Source organism: Citrus clementina, unplaced genomic scaffold, assembly GCF_000493195.1.
Source record: "Citrus clementina cultivar Clemenules unplaced genomic scaffold, Citrus_clementina_v1.0 scaffold_3, whole genome shotgun sequence".
Taxonomy (NCBI): domain Eukaryota; kingdom Viridiplantae; phylum Streptophyta; class Magnoliopsida; order Sapindales; family Rutaceae; genus Citrus; species Citrus x clementina.
Window position 1 is genome coordinate 46,765,647 of NW_006262339.1, and position 18,657 is coordinate 46,784,303.

General features: G+C 35.2%; 3 protein-coding genes across 3 annotated transcripts; 1 reads left to right on the forward strand and 2 right to left on the reverse strand.

Annotated features, from left to right (window-relative positions):
- Positions 1 to 1,104: 1,104 nt before the first annotated feature.
- LOC18049951 (gibberellin 2-beta-dioxygenase 2) lies at positions 1,105 to 4,002 on the forward strand. The gene is made up of 3 exons (XM_006444494.2): positions 1,105 to 1,534; positions 3,084 to 3,426; positions 3,555 to 4,002. The coding sequence occupies exons 1-3, from the start codon at positions 1,152 to 1,154 to the stop codon at positions 3,816 to 3,818; spliced, it is 990 nt and encodes a 329-aa protein (XP_006444557.1). The 5' UTR covers positions 1,105 to 1,151; the 3' UTR covers positions 3,819 to 4,002.
- A 5,348-nt stretch (positions 4,003 to 9,350) lies between these two features.
- LOC18049952 (probable pectinesterase 53) lies at positions 9,351 to 12,018 on the reverse strand. Its single transcript, XM_006444495.2, has 5 exons — positions 11,657 to 12,018; positions 11,364 to 11,553; positions 10,595 to 10,798; positions 9,770 to 10,005; positions 9,351 to 9,665 (listed from the first exon to the last, which is right to left on the reverse strand). Exons 1-5 carry the CDS (start codon positions 12,016 to 12,018, stop codon positions 9,551 to 9,553), a joined length of 1,107 nt encoding a protein of 368 aa, XP_006444558.1. The 3' UTR covers positions 9,351 to 9,550.
- A 4,313-nt stretch (positions 12,019 to 16,331) lies between these two features.
- Positions 16,332 to 17,890, reverse strand: LOC18049953 (transcription factor MYB78). Its single transcript, XM_006444496.2, has 3 exons — positions 17,589 to 17,890; positions 17,360 to 17,489; positions 16,332 to 17,246 (listed from the first exon to the last, which is right to left on the reverse strand). Exons 1-3 carry the CDS (start codon positions 17,755 to 17,757, stop codon positions 16,676 to 16,678), a joined length of 870 nt encoding a protein of 289 aa, XP_006444559.1. The 5' UTR covers positions 17,758 to 17,890; the 3' UTR covers positions 16,332 to 16,675.
- Between the last annotated feature and the right edge of the window lie 767 nt (positions 17,891 to 18,657).

The following is an 18,657-nucleotide window of genomic DNA, read 5'->3' on the forward strand; positions in this document are numbered from 1 at the left end:
TGATTAGTGAATCAAGAACCTATAAAACAAACTCTCTTTAATTTAATGACAACACTGTTTTCAAATAAAAAAAATTTTATAAACCGCGTTCCAACAACAACTATAACAAAACAATTCTTAAATTAATCCTAATACTATATTTTTTTTATTTCTGATTACCAAACAAGTCGTCCGCACAAGGAATCTAGCTCTTAGCTAGCTAGCTAGCCAGTTCATTGACTACGTCTGTGTAACTGGTCTCCGCTATTTGCTCACAGTTCCTGAGTACGATATATATAAACAGTAGCTAGTTGAGTGGTCTAAATAATTAACAGCAATAGAGATAAGACCAGCCTCTAAATCGATTACCACCGCTGGTAAATGTCACGCCCGACATCGACAGTACACTTGCAAGCAACATGTATGGCCAGTTTTTGCCTTTTTCACATGTACATACAGTATCTTTCTCTTTCCCGCTCAGTTTTAGTATCCAATTAAATGCTAATCAGCAAGCAAATAATCTCGTGATTAATATTATAATGATGATTATAATAAGTGTGTCATTATCCAAAATAGCAATCAACGACGGTATGAAACGAATTATCCACTAGGCAGCGACATGCAATAATGTACGAAGCTAAGGGGGAAAAACAAATAGGGGGACTCCATTTCCTAGAAAGGGCAAAGAGTTCACAAGAGAGGAGCCTGAGGCGGTGAAAAATGAAAACTAAACAGTAGGGTCAAACATTATGTGTAAAGTACAAATTATGTACTAATTAAAATATAATAGTAAAAAATGAAAAGGTTAAAATTATGCGTTAGATGAAATGAAATTGATCAATACCCACACGCTTTTTGGAAGCGTTGGTCACGGAGTCTAATTAAAAACAAACATCAAATTTTACGCATTTTGTCTCCCCTTCTTCGTCACATATATACTAATAGTATGATTAAAAGTCCACGTCTCCTAAATTCACGATGCTTTTAATTTTAATTTAATAACCATTAAAACCGACCTACCTAGAACAAAATTTTAAAAAATAATATCTCCCCCATCATACTTGCGTGCGTGTGAGTATATATACATACACACACACACACACAACCCCAAGCAACCAACCGAAATCACAGCTTCTTGCTAAAAAATTGAAACATCAAAATCAAAAATCAAAATGGTTGTGGCTTCTGCATCCGCAATACGAACCAAGAAAACGAGGGCGGTTGGTGTTCCTACGATTGATCTTTCATTGGAAAATAAGGAGTTGCTAATAAAGCAGATTGTGAGTGCATGCGAGGAGTACGGATTCTTTAAGGTGACAAACCACGGGGTGCCTAGGGAGATAATATCGAGATTGGAAGACGAAGGGGTTGATTTTTTTGATAAACCAGTCAGGGAGAAACAAAGAGCTGGCCCTGCCTGTCCTTTGGGCTATGGTAGCAGAAACATCGGCTTCAATGGTGATTCTGGTGAACTCGAGTATCTTCTTCTTCATGCAAATCCTACCTCCATTGCTGAAAGATCCAAAACCATCTCAAATGATCCTTTAAAATTCAGGTACTTTTTTCTTTCATGTCCTCTTGGTCATGCTCATACAATTTCTTTTCTTTTCTTTTTTTTTTAGATTGATATCGTCATTAATTTTTCTTGCATTGCACAGATATATATCTGGGAAATATTCATATGGATAAATTAGATTAGCAAGTCTAATCAACGAGATATGTTGTTTCTGTATGTTGTTTCGTAACTGAGATACAGGCTGCCGCGGTTTTTGCTCAGTTTGTCGCGTGTTTAATTTGATCGTTGTCTAGTGTCTATAAATATTTCATGCTCATTACACAGCACTTGCAACAACTTCATATTCTTGGCACTTTGGGGCCAGCCAGTATACGAGGGAATATAACTTTGCCGATGAGAAGGTCAAGGTGGATGACTTCTTTTATCCAAAAAAAAAAAAAAAAGAATTATATAAACGTAAATCATATATAGTTCAAAATCAAGTTGCTTTTATATTTTACTAAATTCAATGGTTTACTTTATAATTTTTTATTATTGCTGTCATTGTTCTGATTTCGTGGATTCGGGTTCATGGTATTACACAAAAAAAAAAAAAGAAGAAGAAGAAGAATGATTTGTTGATTGTCCTCTTTGGTAAAAAATTCTGGCCCTTAAAATTGGTTGGACGCCACTCTTTCATGGGCTCCATTTGGTTCAATCTGATCGTCAAAGGGACCAGGAGGCTAATTCTCTTTTATTTAATTTACTTATTTATTGAACAACATTTTGAAATTTGAAGCAAAAAAAAGATGCTTGGTTGGTTATGAATTGTGTGAAGCGCCACACGTGCAATTCCAATCAAGAGTTAGATTAGTATATATCTATAGAACGCCCCTGGTTTCAACTGAGTTTAAATCTTTAAATTAAAATAAAGAGCTTTCCTTTTAGATAATGTCAAACAATTTATTTGCTACATAGGATGCTTCTTAATGAGGATTTAATTTTCGACTCAACAAAAATCAGCATGATCAGTCAATCAAATTTAGTTCAATATATCTCTTTCTCACTCACTTTGTTCTCGTGCATTATTGTCATTCAGCATATGCTGCTTGCTCAAAATCTGCATTATAATATTTTTTTGACCATGTTTAAATTACAGGCTACAGCTACCAAATAATGATCACGATCTCTGAATTCCTGAACTGTATAGCATAGTATTGTAATTGAGCTGCATATGGTTGTGAAATGTGAATTGGAGCACCCTGTAGAGCAGATATCCTCTACTTTGCCTGGCACTCTGACCCCAGACAGTAACATACACATCATTGCTTGCTTGAAATAGAGTATGTGTATGACACCTGCTAACGTAGAAAGCTGTATTTTTATGATCGTGGTGATATAGTCATAAAGAAATCATGAACTCTACTTCAAATCACGAATAAATTCAAAGCCATCAAAAGTGGATGCCTTTTTTTGCGTCTATAATAGGATCTGGGATGCAGTAATGGTCACCCTTTTTTGCCTTTTATAGCAAAACATTTACTAGCAGTGGATATCTGAAAATAGAAGACAGTACTAATATGGCTTTCTATTATTATTTTTTGTGCAGTCGCGCTGCGAATGATTACGTACACGCGGTTCGAGGCTTAACGTGCGAGATTCTTGATCTTGCGGCTGAGGGATTGGGGGTCCGAGACAGGTTCGTATTCAGCAGACTCATCAGAGACGTTCACAGTGATTCAATACTCCGGCTGAATCATTATCCACCTGTCGAGGATTGGGACCCACACAACAGTCGTGTAGGATTTGGCGACCACTCTGACCCTCAGATCTTGACCCTGTTAAGATCTAACAATGTAGGCGGCTTCCAAATCCGTTTGAATGATGGACTTTGGGTTCCAGTTCCCCCGGACCCCACCGGCTTCTACGTCCTTGTTGGCGATGCCTTGCAGGTCAGCAACTATCATAATTCATAATCATCATTTATTGTATTATTTTTTATATACCCGAATAAAAATTAATGAATACATTCCAATTATAAATTTATAATTATAACGTTTCTGATGCTGGGGAATTAAAGGTTTTGACGAACGGGAGATTTAGAAGCGTGAGGCATAGGGCAATTACGAACTCACTGAATTCAAGAATGTCGATGGTGTACTTTGGGGCACCACCACTTGATGCGTGGATCACTTCTTTGCCGGAAACGGTGTCGCTTCAGAGGCCAAGTCTATATATGCCGTTCACTTGGGGCGAATATAAGAAAGCTGTGTACTCTCTGCGATTAGGGGAGAGCCGTCTTGACCTCTTCAAGATTCGACCCGGCGACAAAACGGGGTTGTGACGACCTACATATAGCTGTATTAATTATTATGTGCATAGGCAAGTCAAGGGGTGGTAATTATATTGTAACTCAATTAGCTGTCCTTTTTCTTTGTTTTTTTGGTCGGAAAAAAAAAAAAAAGAAATTTAGTAGAACGTATCCTGGTATTTCTATGTAATTGTCTTCACATGTTATTTATGATTGATGTAAGGAAGATGTTTATAAAAAGTTTTTTAGATTTTAATATATAAAATCTTTCTGGCCCTATGAACTGATGATGATCATACCCCCTTTTCAGCTCCATTTTAAATTAATGTTTATAAAAGTTTTTTAGATTTTAATATATAAAATCTTAAGTATGGGGTGGGATTGACAAATACCCATTTTTCAGCTCCATTTCAATGCATCTTTTGTTTATTGGGTGTACAGGTAAGACCTCCATCTGTTGTATCGACCTCAAGTAAAAAATGGGAGGGTACATGTATTAACATTAATTATTCTAATTAGCTGACAATGTGATCCTAATTGCTGTATGACTTTGTATCCACCGCTAAATTTGTACTCTACGTACAAAGCATGTAGCACTGTGCAAAGGGTATTGACATTTTTAGGTGTAGCTGACAAGACACCCACATAAAAAGGTGTGTATATATAAAGAGAGAAAGAGTAAGTCAAACAACTCCTCTGTTGTTTGGAAAATAAAATAAAATACATATTTAGAACCTCTTATATTTTAAAACTTATCCAAACCCCTAAAAATTTGAGTCAAATGTCATTTTTATTCATCATTTTACTGTTTTATCCTTAGTGGCCTTGAAACCTAATATTCATAAATTATTGAGTTCAACCGTTATGTTGCTATAATGGTATTAGCTAAGACTTTTTCAGGTTTAATTAGGTAGACCTAGGAAACTTGCATGTTACCAAATGTCACAGATCTTACGGTTTATCTTCAAATTGGTTTTGTGTCACAATCAGTTGACCCAATTATGTTTACAAATTCAGGTGCATGAATCAGACGACTCCATTTAAAAATTATGCATATTAGCAATTTCTACATTTTTTAAAGCAAAATATACATACACACATTTATGGGTGCGTTTGGGATTGAGGTTGGGCAGCTGTAGCTTAAAAGCTACAGCACTAAAGTGTTTGGTAAACACTAACTGTTGTAGCTTTTAAGCTATATTGTTATGATTTTTCACTTGTATAATATAAAATTTATTATATCTTTAATAATTTTATCAAAATTATTATTTAAATTTTATATTTATTATATATTATTAATTTTTGTTTCATAATTACAGTTTTTTTTTCACAGCAGCTGTAGCTTAAAAGCTACAGCACCTCAATCCCAAACGCACCCTATGTCTTTGCACAAAAGCAATCCTAATGGAAAACCAAGAGGGCGTATGACAATTATCCAAATATTCAGAAATGCATACAGATTTAGATATCCTCAATTGATCACATCTTTCAAACCACTTGAAGGCAATGTATAACGATAGCAGTTATGCAAATACAAATGTATCAATTATGATCAATTTTTTTATATCATGAATAGTCACGATGTGCCTAATTTTGATCTCTCACCAACAATGATGAATAGTATTCAAAGTCGTGGTAGTTCGATCAACCATATAGTAGCTGGCTTGTAAAAACGCATGTTCTAAATTACCTATCTAGGTGACAAATGATAATGACTCGAAAACAAGTTCTATGCTATATTAAGATACTTACGTACTTAGGTGGATTTCCCTTAATTGGATTGTTTGATGAGGAGTCCTAATTGTCTTTTTGAACAATTCATTATCCCGATGATACACCATTCAATGAAGAATATTTGCAGTCTTTCACATGAAAAATGATACCCACAAGCCGAACCCCACACGTCACAGCATGATGCCTGCTACTGATTCTAAAAATATCCTGCTTGACCTAATGTATATAATATTACAATAAAATTCATGGATTTACCAACCCGTCATTGACAAAAGCTAAATAGAAGAAATAATTGTTTTTTAAATTTAATAAAAATTTTATGTGATTAAATTATTTAAGTCAATATTTTTTTTTATTTTTTTGTTTAGTCTAAAAAATCTAAATGATATCTTTAACATATATTCTCTTAAATCTCTCTTTCTGATTACTTTATTTTCAACCTTACCTAAATGAAATTTAATAATTAGTGTTATTACTCATGTTTATAACTTGTGATAGTATAGTGGTGGACTATCATTACTTTTATCTTTTTATTTTTTTTCAAATTAGCATTATTTATCTTAGTAATTTTTTGAATATTTTTCATATAAAAACATCATAAACTACAATAAAATTGATTTAACATATATTAATTTAGAACATTAAAGGGTTGTATTCAATTGAACATGATATATGTTATAATAATATATTATCTTATTATGTTCTTTAAGATGTTTATTATTTGTTTAACATTTATAATTTGTAAGGGCACAAATGTAAAAAAATACTAATTTTTAGATTTTTTAAGTTAAAAAAACAACTTTAACATTTATTATTTGGGAGAAAAGTAGAAGAGTAAAGAAAAATGCCATGTGTCGATATGGAGTTTTGTAGCTAAAGTCATCACAAGAATGTTGGCCTACATCGAGTACTCTAGGTGTTATGTGGGATACTCGGGGTACGCCGAGAAATGGTAAAAAAGTCTAAAAAAACTTTAAAAAAGTATCAATGGATGAAAGAGACATAATCTTAAAAACGATTGGTTGAGTCTCTAATAAATAATAAGGAATCAATGATAAAATCTCGTGCTATAAAAGAAGGGACAACAGCCTGTCACGCCAGAGAATAAGCCAAAAGGGTTGATGATATGACAGTTGGGACCATCAGCTTTCCCCTGCCACACCTGCAAATTCTCAGTAGCTTTAACATAGGTACACAGGACCACCCCACTACGCTTGACACGTATATACACCTCAAATTTGCTCTCCACGCTTATTTTTTGAAACGTCCAAGCATCCACACATATGAAGAACAAGAATATTTATAACATGACAACAAGAAACGCCAGTAAAATAACGTCAAATGACACGACAGCTGGGGTACACCATATAAAATACTCAAGTTTTATTTTTATCATAAGAGCCAATACACACACCTCAGGAGCTGAAGCTTCTTCCACCTCAAGCCTCTATTATTGAGAGCTTGCAAGCTCTCTAACATAAGAAAACCCAACTCTGACTTGAGCGTCGGAGTGTGGTCACCGGCCACTTCAGCTGCACCTCTAACATCTTTCTCATTGTTTTGCAGGTCTAAGGCAACTTTTAGAAGCTTTCCGCATCTGAAATCAAACTTCTCAACATATCCACCACCCTCTCACTCTTCCTTCACTCCATAAAAACCAAAACAGTCTGTACGCCCCGAAAAAGCTAGGCACCCTACTTCCTTGATAAAAATAATTTATTGTTCTTAGTTTGGTTTTGTAACTTTCACTTACACACCCAAAATCTAAGGATGGCAAAAGGCGGGCTTGGGCTTGGGCATTTTCAAGCCCAAGCCCACTTCAAGTTTAGCATGAGGGCCTGGGCCGGATTTGGGCTTTATTTATTTTTTAAATTGTTGTAAGTTTAAAATAAATTAATGATCAACAAGTTATTATAATTATAAATACATTAAAAAATAAATATTTCAAAGTAAAATAACAAATAAAGCAAATAAAAGCTCATAACTTTAATTTTCCTTAATACTAGATTCTCTAATTCAAATGTTCTCTTATTTAATTAACACAAAAAAAAGTTTAGTATCATAAATTTAAGTTTTTTGAATAATCATTGATTTATAAATTAAGAATTTAAGTTTTTTTAGTTACTTTTTAATTTTAATTATATTATTCTAATTTATATTTTTTTTATAATGGTGGGCCTGGGCCTGGCATGCTTTTTTTTTTCTTGAGCCCTTGTCACATGAGAGCCGGGTCGAAGCCAGCGGACCTAGATCGGCTGTGCTTTTTGCCCACCATACCAAAATCTAATAAAAATATTTATTTTTGGCGATTTAGAAAAAAAGTAAATATATCATTTAAATTTAGACATTCAAACTAAGTTAGATTTTTTTTTTCAGATTTTATATATAAAAAAAAAAACAAACGCCACCTTAAACTTTAAAATACATTTACCCTCAAAATTTAATCAAATAATTTTTAAGCAGTTTTAGTTAAATGACTAGTCGAGTTCAAATCCTAGGGCGACCTCCAGGGGCGGATGCAGTATGTGACTAGTGGAGGCTATAGGCCCCCGGCTTAAAAAAAATTCTAAGAATAAAAGAAAAAAATATTTAATATTTCTATTTAGCCCCCATTAAATCTATTAAAATTAACTCTATAAATTTATAAACTCACAAAATTTAAATTTTAACTTTTAGAATTATAAAAGCCCACTCTATAATTAAAAATAATGATAGGTTATCACCACAAACATTTTTTTATTTTTGAAAATACATCGAGACCAATTATAAATGTATTAACAAATATTTTATACATTCAAAATTTTAATTTTAAAATTTTACTATTATGTAACTCAATTCCCGACAAATTATTTTTCTAGATCTGCCACTGGCGGCCTCCACTTTTGAAGGTAATAGTATTAATAATAAAAACTAAACGTTAAAGTAAGTGTACATTATACAGATCCATCCATATCTTTCTTTAATTTCAAAAGAAAAAATCTCTCTCTTCCTTCGACAGATATAAATAATATAAGGTTGTACAACGATCGTTGACTCGTATGAAAGGGTAATTGGATTTGGATCGCCAACCTATATTAACTTACAAGATAAGAAGTTCACGTCTCACTTTATATGTATATAGTATTATTTCTCAAGAGAAAAATAAAAAATCTTTGTTGCATGAAGAAGCAGCTACTTTTGTTTCTTAATTAATTGCATGGCCATAAAGCTTGACCGCCCATACAATTAATTAAACATAGGAAACGACAGACAAAAACACAGGTTGATGCTGCGTGCTGTGTTCTTCATTTAATTTGTAGAAGAAATGGCTTCTTTGCTGTTGCTATTTGAAGCGCTAATAATGGGACGCCGGCGCTGCAATCTTTTGGTAACCATTGAGGGCGAGGGAGGCCGGGACACAAAGGCCGCCGCCTATAGTGATGTTGGAGACGACTGGAAAGCTCTTCCGTTTTGTAGTGCCTTCTTAGGAGTCGACGACGATGTCCAGATGTGGAGAACTGCAGAAAGTTACACATGGCCTTAATTAGAAGCCATGCTGTTGTCACATCCATCCAAATTTAATTTCTATAATTAACTCATATACATATACATGTCGTACTAGTCTGTCAAATGCTTTGATGTATTTATGTTATAATAGGATCGAACCTTTGAAATCAAGTATATCTCATAAAATTTGAAGCTGCATACGAATATTTGCTGATTTTATGTGTACTTTGTTCACATGTATATATATATTATATGATGTTTAAGAAGAATGTACTTCTTAATTTCACCATTTCATTAATTCAAATAGGAAATTATGAGTTAATACAGTAATATCCATGTCCAGCTACATCGATCCAGTCTTTGATGCAGAAACGCTCATCGCATCTCATTTGATCTTCAGGATTTATGACAAATTAAATAATTACATAATAAGTAAAGGCGCTCGGCGCATGATAATATAATCAATGTAAACAATTTCAACGACGACCTTGGATTACAAATTCTATTTCTCAAGGGCTAATTAGCCAAGTATCCCCATCGACGTATTAAGTCCCTATAAACGGCTTAGCCTCTTCATCTGTGAGAATTCGAGCCCACGGCACTCTTCCAGTCAAGTTGGCTCCTGGTCCACTGCACTTGTACTCTCCATAAAACACTCTACTGCGCAAGAAAATATGAATATTTCAAAGTAAATTTATATATAGTCGGCATTCAGTTTTATTGTCTCAGTTGGTATCTGTAGAAATTAATTTGGTACAACTTACGTATCACGTTTTTGGTCGCCCCAATCACTCCAGCCTTGAGGAAGAACAATTTTATCCATGAATGTGAAGGAGAACACAACTCTCGAGTAATCACCCCAAGCTCTACCAAGATAAACAAGCCCGCTTCCCGTCACCACGTTATTTTTGAAAGAAAACCCACTGTCAATCGAGGAACTGGAACGCTTTTGCGCTGTGAGAGAGGCCTTTTTCTTCGCTGTGGAATTCAAATAGCAATTCTGTACGCATAATAATGTTAACCAGTCGCTGTCCCTGGAGCAATAAAATAATTCTTCAACTTATCCAGTTTCAATCTCATTCTGGACCCTTTCTCATATGGGCCGTCTTATAATTTAGCCCATTTAAGGTCTGTCCCATCAGGTTGGTTTCTGTTCAACTCATCTCCTGCTATTAACACCCCTCTAAAGTTCTTATGAAACTTTTATTTTTTCTTTTCGATAACGAAATTACATAAATAGCCAAGAGGTAAAATTAATTCTTTTTTTCTTTTCTTTTTAATAGAAAGAAATTCAATTAAACACTCATATAACTTACATTTTTAACATTTAATTATTTGCTTCTCTGAATTTATAATTCATTTTTTTCTATTACAATGTATATGGCTAGTAGAGTTCTTATTGAAACAAAAACTTATTTGAAAGAAAACATGATTGAATTCAACTTAACAAGAATGAATTAGTTGTAATTTACTTTTTATTGAATCAGTTGTCTATAAATTAATATAGGAGAATATTTTTGGAAATTAAATACAAAGGGTGCACCGGTGCAGTGTCAGGAGCTGCACTCTTAGTTTGTGTTTAATCTCACCTCATAGAGTGACCTGCCATAGCCGAAAATGAAGTCAACGGATCCTTGGATGAAGCAGTTGTTGAAATAGTGAAGGCCCTTGTGATCATAAAGCGTGTCTTGAGCACCATAGAAGCTGCAGTTGTAAAACGCAGCCTTAGTCCCTGAAATACGAAGTGCAACGGCTTGTTCTCCCATCGATCCAACCACATGTGGAGCCGTGTTCTGCAATTAATATTACACAAATATATGTATACATGTAAATGTACTGCCGCCACCCCCATTTCTTTTTCCTTCAGAAAATGGACACAGTCGCACGTACTGCTTACAAAAGGTCAATTAAGAACATTTTCACGATTAACCAAAAACTTATATCTAATCACGCTATTACAAATAAATATTATATACATGTGTGCGTGTGTTTTGTTATAGAAAAGCGTGAGCATATGTGTGTGCGGTGTTGTTTTGATTCGCCCAAGTTTACAGCAGATGGGGTGGTTTTGTTTGGAGCTTTGTTATGGCAACGGAATCTTATATGTCTGGTCTTGTCATGCACATGCATAAGGGGACCTCTTTCGCCGAGGAAATAACCCAAGACAGGGCAGTCATTTTTTCTAACTTAATTTCAAGCCTGAATGTCACCCAAAACATTGTAAGTTGCTGGACACCTTTTCAGAGTTTTGAAATAATTAACAAGGTTCCGAAATGTGGATAATTTTGCCCAGACAATGTGGGCTAACGACTTGCCTTTCATCCCGGCAATATAACATAATTTAACAGGTAGGTTTACCTGAAACTTCATGTTGATGGCGACAAAATAGTCGGCATCCACAGCTACAGTTGCGCTTTGGAATGTCTTCAATGGCTTCCCATCGCTTCCAGGAACCGATGCAGTATCATTCCCAGTGATGGTTGGAGGGTCACTGGAATTCCCTAAGAATGTAACAAACGGCAACGTTTTTGGGATGCTAACTTTTTCCCTATAAAAATCCGCAATGCATAAAGCTTGATTAGTTAACCATAAACACTACTTAATATAATGTTTACAATACGTACAATACATCAGCTAACATATCTATATACCTGTAAACACCTGGTTTGATCTCCAGTATAACTCTCCTGGTGTTGTACGGTGGAATGCTCTTAATTGCTTCCCTGATGGTTTTAAAATCTCCAGTCCCATTCTGACAAACAGTTATTCTCACTTTGTTCGTTTCAGCCTTCCACAGTTTGCCATCAAGAACCCTGCCACCAGCTCCAGGAACTTGTTGGCTGACTGACTCTGCTTGCCACAGAGCCTTCTTTTGATGATTTTGGATGTTCCACGAGACCCATTTGTTGAAATCCGTTTCTTTATCTACATTCCTTAATGAACAACATTTGAGACTAAAATTTGACAAAGAAAGAAGGAAGAGAATGAATTGAAAATAGGATTTTGAAGCCATGAGAACCCCATGTGGTGAGGTCTCAATATATAATAATATGCCAATCCAAATGTGAAGATTCGAGTATGGACAGGACCTACGAAAACGTACTAGTGTATTGACTACAATGACCTTATTTTGCCCTCAAACTCTCCACAATTCCCAACTTCTTCACTTGCATTAATGAATCATGAGCTGATTTATCGGACATAAAAACTACGTTTCTTTGAGCTACCGATTAATTATTTTAACGATCCCTCCAACCTTAGATAAAATGTAACAGTGAAAATATGTCTATCGTCATACCCTCTGTTTAAAAATAAGAAAATGACTTGTGTTCAAATCTTAGAAGAGGTGAGGATTAAAATAATATTTTCAGCTTTGCCCATTAGTACATTGTTTTTAGCATATTTTGGGTCAATGAAATAAAACCACAAAACCGAGCTAAGAACAATAAATTTATTTTTCTGAGGGAAGTGGGGTGTCTCGCTTGTTCGGCGTGTACGAGCTGTTTAGGTTTTTTGTGGAATGAAGTAGGATTGAGATGGCGGCAGATACGGCAGGGGTCTGACTTCAGGTGCGGAAGGCTGGCAAAATCGTCTTAAACCTGCGAAACAGCGAAAAAAGAGGTCAGAAGTGGAGTCGAGGGTGGCCGGCAACCACACTCCGACACTCCAGTCAGAGTTGGGTTATCTCAGGTTAGAGAGCTTACAAGCTCTTGGTAATGGAAGTTTTTAGGTTGGACAAACCTTGGTTTTTCTGGTGTAAGTGCTAACTTACTTGATAAAAATTAAACATGAGTATTTATATGATGTGTCATGGTTGCCGTGCCACCTAGTGCTATTTTATTGGCGTTCTTCGCTGTCATGTCAGGAATATCGTTATTTTTCATACGTATGGTGGCTTGGCCGTTTCAAAAATATGCGTGGAGAGTAAGTTTGAGGCGTATTCACATGTTAGACGTAGTGGAGTGGTCCCGTGTATCTCTGAAAATCCATTGTAAATTTACAGGCGTGGCAAGAAAAGGCTGGTGGTCCCAACTGTCATAGTATCAACCTTTTGGCTATTTTGCTGGCGCGACAGCGGCTGTCTCCTCTTTTGTAGCACAAGATTTTCTTGCTGATTCTTTATTTTTTGACACATATTCAACCGATCTTTTTGAGATTCAGAGCCCATCTATCTCTTGATATTTTACGAACATTTTTTCCGACCTTTATATCCTTACATGGTACCCGGGGTATCCTCCGAAGCACCTAGGGTAGTTGAGGTATTCAGGGTACCCAGGATACCCAAGGTACCTGAGGTAAATCAATTTCTTAAATATCAACATGTGGCGCTTCGTCATTGGCCTTATATTTCCTTCCCAAACATACATCTTTTAAAATTAAAAACAAAAATAAACAAGAAAATTACCTAATTCACAAGGGCGTTTTAGGTACTGGATTATTTATCAATCTGATCAGGGACCCTCAGACCGCAACTAAGAATTTGTTCAAGAGCACTTGGGGTTGTGGGCTCTTGAACCCAATCTTCAAAAATGATGGTGGGGAAGAGAAGATAATGTGGACAGGACATAGCTGTACTCCAATTTCCAATTGATATAGTATACATTCTATATCATTAGGCATTTTATGCCTCAATGGAGTGGAATGTACCTGACGATCTAATTTATATAATGGTATCCAGAAATTCGCCACACAATCAAAATATCCAACGTGCGCCCTTAAAGCAGCATTTCATATGGGTGGGGACTGGCGGCTCGGAGCTAAATATATATGGGACCTGCAAGTTTAATGTTCCTCCATTGCCTCATTATAAATATCTTATATAAACCAAGCCACATCTCCGCATAAGTAACCAATTCCTTTGTTTGGGTTTGCGTTTGCGATCCGCCTCATTTTGTTGTGTGATCTGGAGACGAGAGTCCAAAAGCATATTTAGACATTGATAAAACTTATAAGCTCTTGCTGCAACTTTTACTATGACTCTCGTTTTGTTGAATAGTAGATTCAGGCTTAAACGATAATTTATTATGAATAGTAATGTGGGAATGGAGTACAACAGTGACCAATGGAGAACTAATATCTTAAGATTGTTATAGTCTAGAATGTATAAATAGGAAAAATGTGAGAAAACAGAATGCTTTTAAAAATAATAATAATATGGAAATAGGTTTGACAATTATTTCAGGAAATGTTTATTGAAATCAATTTGAAAATATTTCTTGAAATGAATCTGAAAATATTTTTGGAAGAATACTAAAAAGTTTTCTCAAAAATAGTTTTGGAAGAATACTCAAAAAAAAAAATTTCTTAGAAATTGTTTTTTGGAACATATTTTCGGATTGGATCTAATAGTTTCTTGGAGAAAAATTGGTTTTGGAAACGCTTTTAACTTACTTTTAATTTTCTGTTGGATTACTTAACTAAAAACAATCGGTGCTTTTGCTCTTCAATGCGAGCTCCCTTGTCTTGCATTTAATTTGATGCATGCTTGTATTTAATCTTCTATATGTTTTGTTCATGCATTAAGTTTGTAAATTCATTTCAAGATTTAATCTTATTCCTACTTTGTCCATATGTTAAATTTGCAAATTCGTTTCAAGCATGTTTGCATTTAATCTTGTAAATGCTTTGTCCATGCATTAAATTTACAAGTTCGTTTCTTGCATTTATTCTTGTGCATATTAAGCATCTTATGACTTGGACTAGGGCTTTGGGCATCATATCAATTTTTTGGTAACAACAGTTTGTATCCCGTGTGTTTGGGAAATTACTTTGCGTTAATTTGGTGTTTAATATCTAATATTGGTACGGCTTCACTTTAGTTAGAATGTATGTTTAGCAACTTGTTTAACAATTTTTCTTACTTAAGTGTTGGAGTCGGAGGAGGGTAATTGAGTGTGTAAAAGTGTTTTTAAAATAATTAACTCGAAGATTTAAATATTAACTTTAATTTTTCAAGGTTGTCGAGTAGAGAGAAGAGAAACCCTATCTACTGGCTACTAGCAGCCTAGATAGTGAATCTGCGGGCTGGTAAATTCAATAGTGAATTATTCATACAGTCATATTAAAACCCTTATCTCATAGCATGCATGATGAGCATGCAAAAAAATCGGCACATTAATAAGTAAAAAGATTAATTAAGGCAGCTCAAGCAAGTTGCATTAATTAACAGCTAAACGGTAAACGAGTCAGGTCCGTAACCTCTCAATCAGATGATCATGATGCACTTCATCTGCTGTTGAGTGGATAAAGAACAGTACTCTCACCCGATATAATGCTAACGTAAGCAATGACAACATTAATTCTATATAAATTATTTAGCTTGTAATTATAAAGTCTTCCACTTGTTCATCCGCAGAGCCATCCCACCAAGGAGACAATTAAACAAATAAACAATTGACCATCAATTACTTCTGGAAGACTAGCCACCGCGTTTCATGGGCTATATATAATATTTCTTCTTCTTTTTCGTTTTTTCCTCTTTTAAAGCACAAATAGCAAAAGCCTTCAAAGAGTCAGCTCGATCACTTATGGCGGCTGATGCTGCTTGGACTAGAATTTTAATAATCTTATATCACGTGTCATGTAGTAATACTATATAAATAGAATATATAGATAAAATTAATTTTTTTTTTAATTTTTTTTTAAGTTTAGAAGTTGAGATGGGAAAAAAATCTTAATCTTGATTTTTTTTTTTCTTTTTTCCTCCTGTACCCTCCTCCCTGCACTAACTGTCAAGTGTGACTGTATTTTTTTGCCGTACTTTTTCAAAGAATTAAAATGATTTTTCCCCCGATCATTGATTTGATTTTGAAATAAACTCGTACATCTGGATTGACTAACAAATCAAACGCATGCGGGTTAAATTAATGACCGATTGCCCGTTAGACTTTAAAAGTGAAAGAGTTTAAAATTTCAAGGGTTGCGGCAGTTAGTGCTTCGGTCGAGGAAATTAACAGTTGTATCTTATTAAACATATGCAGCTGCCAGAGACTGTTTCGATGTCAATGCCTTCATCATGTTCGTGTTTCTAAGCTCAGAAAATCAATATCTTCTCTTTTCTTTCTAACATAGGTCTGTTTCTTCTGAAGAATATTGTCAATCAAATAGTATTCATGTGCATATGAGTGAGTGCTTGCAACTACATGTGCCATGTAATGAATTTATGACAACTGAGGACAAACAAAAAAAGTACATAAAAAAGTATGGCCACCGTTTAAGAACAAATTAGAATTCCAATTTCCAAAATAAAGCAATGAGCAAGTTTTGTATATTAATCTTGAAATTAAGTAATACAAGCAATTAAATTAATTAACTAATTGTGTCTCAGGCAAAAGATTCCAGACGTGTACGGATAGGATGAGATTCACAAACACAAATGAGCTCAAATAGTCGGTATAAACTTCAAGAGCTAGCATCTTGTAGTGATTGAAGATTTCATCCCAACGGTGTCGTTTGGAAGATACTATATCTAATTGTGGCACCCGCTTTATATTACATATTATTCATACGGTTCTATATATGTATCTGTACACCAAGGTTGTCAATTAATTTGCTAAGTGAGCCGTAATTACCGCCAGCAAAATTATAAAATCTCATAAAAATTCTAAAATTGTTCAATTAACTTGATGCGTCACGTAAGCACGTTAAGTCATCTTCTGAAAGCTGAAGTGCTAAACTTTATCATCGTAAAGCTGCTGTCGCAAGAACCAGATATTCTCCTCATTCCACAAGCTTTCCAAGGAGTCCCCGCAACCTAACCAATTGTTGTTCTGTATCTGTTGCTCAAATCCTTGCGTATCCGAACCCGGTTTAGACCAGCCCCATGACTCACATGCATTGTCCAACCCGTTTTGTGAATAATTCCAATCAGAATGCAGGTTGTAAGAATCGTTCAAGTCCGACTCGGGGTAGACTTGGGCACCCGATATATCGGCCCTGAAACTGGGGTCCGGCCTTGAATCGGAAACTTGACTCGTGGCCAGGTCTGCATGATTAGTAGTCGTACTGTTATCGGTACACGTGGTGGTGGACGAAGTGGGCTGGCCCGAGGAATTTGAATCGGATTGAGCCTGGATCCGCTCAATCAAACGGGGCACCCAAACGAAACGCATGGCATCCCTGAACTGTTTGCTGTTAACGTCACATTTGAGTTGCTTCGCGTGCTTTTGAACCCTCGTCCTCCAGTAATTCTTGATCTCATTGTCCGTTCGTCCGGGCAAGTACTGTGCTATTTTTGACCACCTACAGTATTTCAAGCCACCGATGAATTAGAAATTAGCTTTTTATTTATTTATTTATTATTATTTAAAGACAACCCCCCAAGTAAGGAAATTAATCACAGATTAAAGATGCACCTGTTGCCCCATCGAGAATGGAGTTCAAGAATCATCAGCTGTTCTTGAAGAGTGATATTCCCTCGTCGAACATCTGGGCGCAGGTAATTCAACCACCTCAATCTGCAGCTTTTTCCCGTTCTGTTTAATCCTGCACGATCACACCAAATTCATAGTACGTGATATGAGAAACTCTCCTTCTTGTTATTTGTGGTAGAGGATGATGGCGTAATTAATTAGTACTAATTACCTGCAGAGCTGGCGACAGCGTTCCAGCGACCTTCACCGTGAATGGCAACGTAGTTCATAAGCAAAGAGTCTTCTTCAACAGTCCAGGGACCTTTTCTCACGCCAAGGATCGCTTCTTCACTCTGCTGACGATGATTTCCAGAGCTAAAACCTCCCACGTGTGCGTCCATCGATCTTTAATGTTATTGAATATATCGAACACCAGGGTTTTTAGAATTTTTAGAGAAACTAAAGAGAGAGATCAGAGATGAGATGGCTAATTAATTAATTAATATATTTGATAGATAGAACGTTGGGAATTTGGATGAGCTAGCTCGTGGATGAGACTAGATAACAAGGGAGAGATTATATATAGGCGAAGACCGGGTGGAATTAATTAGAATTTGGACTTTTGGACTGACTGACCATTTAAAAAAATGAGAAAAACGAAAGTTTCTTGCGTGATAGAACGCGCCAGACTTATTTTAATTATGAATCACTAGTTGTAGCGTACATAAATTTAGCGGCAACCTATTTTTTAACGAGAATTTGTGGATTTTTCTATTTGGTGTTTGACCCGTTGACTCCCCATGAGTTGTATCAAGACCAAATCAATATCTCTGTGGAAATTAAACAAAGTTAATTCCCGCAGACGAGTTGGGCTTTTTTTTAAAAATAATTTTTTTCCCTTTTTGTAACATATTTTAATGAGTCTCGCAATGTTTTAGACCATGTGAAATATGATGACACAGCGACCATGGTTTCAAATTTTAGATTGTGACGACCGACCACTAACTCTAAAGTCTACAGGCTTCATATGCTAGCTACGATAAATATAGTTGATTTTCTTTTTCCTTTTACTTAATATTCACATGTTTAGATTATTTATTATTATAGAAAGGTCTTAATCTAGTTGATTTTCTCTAAAATTCTTTTTTTTTTACTTAATCTAGTTGTAATATTTTTTAAATTATTTATTTATTATTTTTAGAAAGTGGGGTGGATTAAGTTTAAATTGATGTTTAACCTCACATCTCCTCATGATTCAAACTCATCAAGTGACTAATTAAATAAATTTATTTCAAAATTAT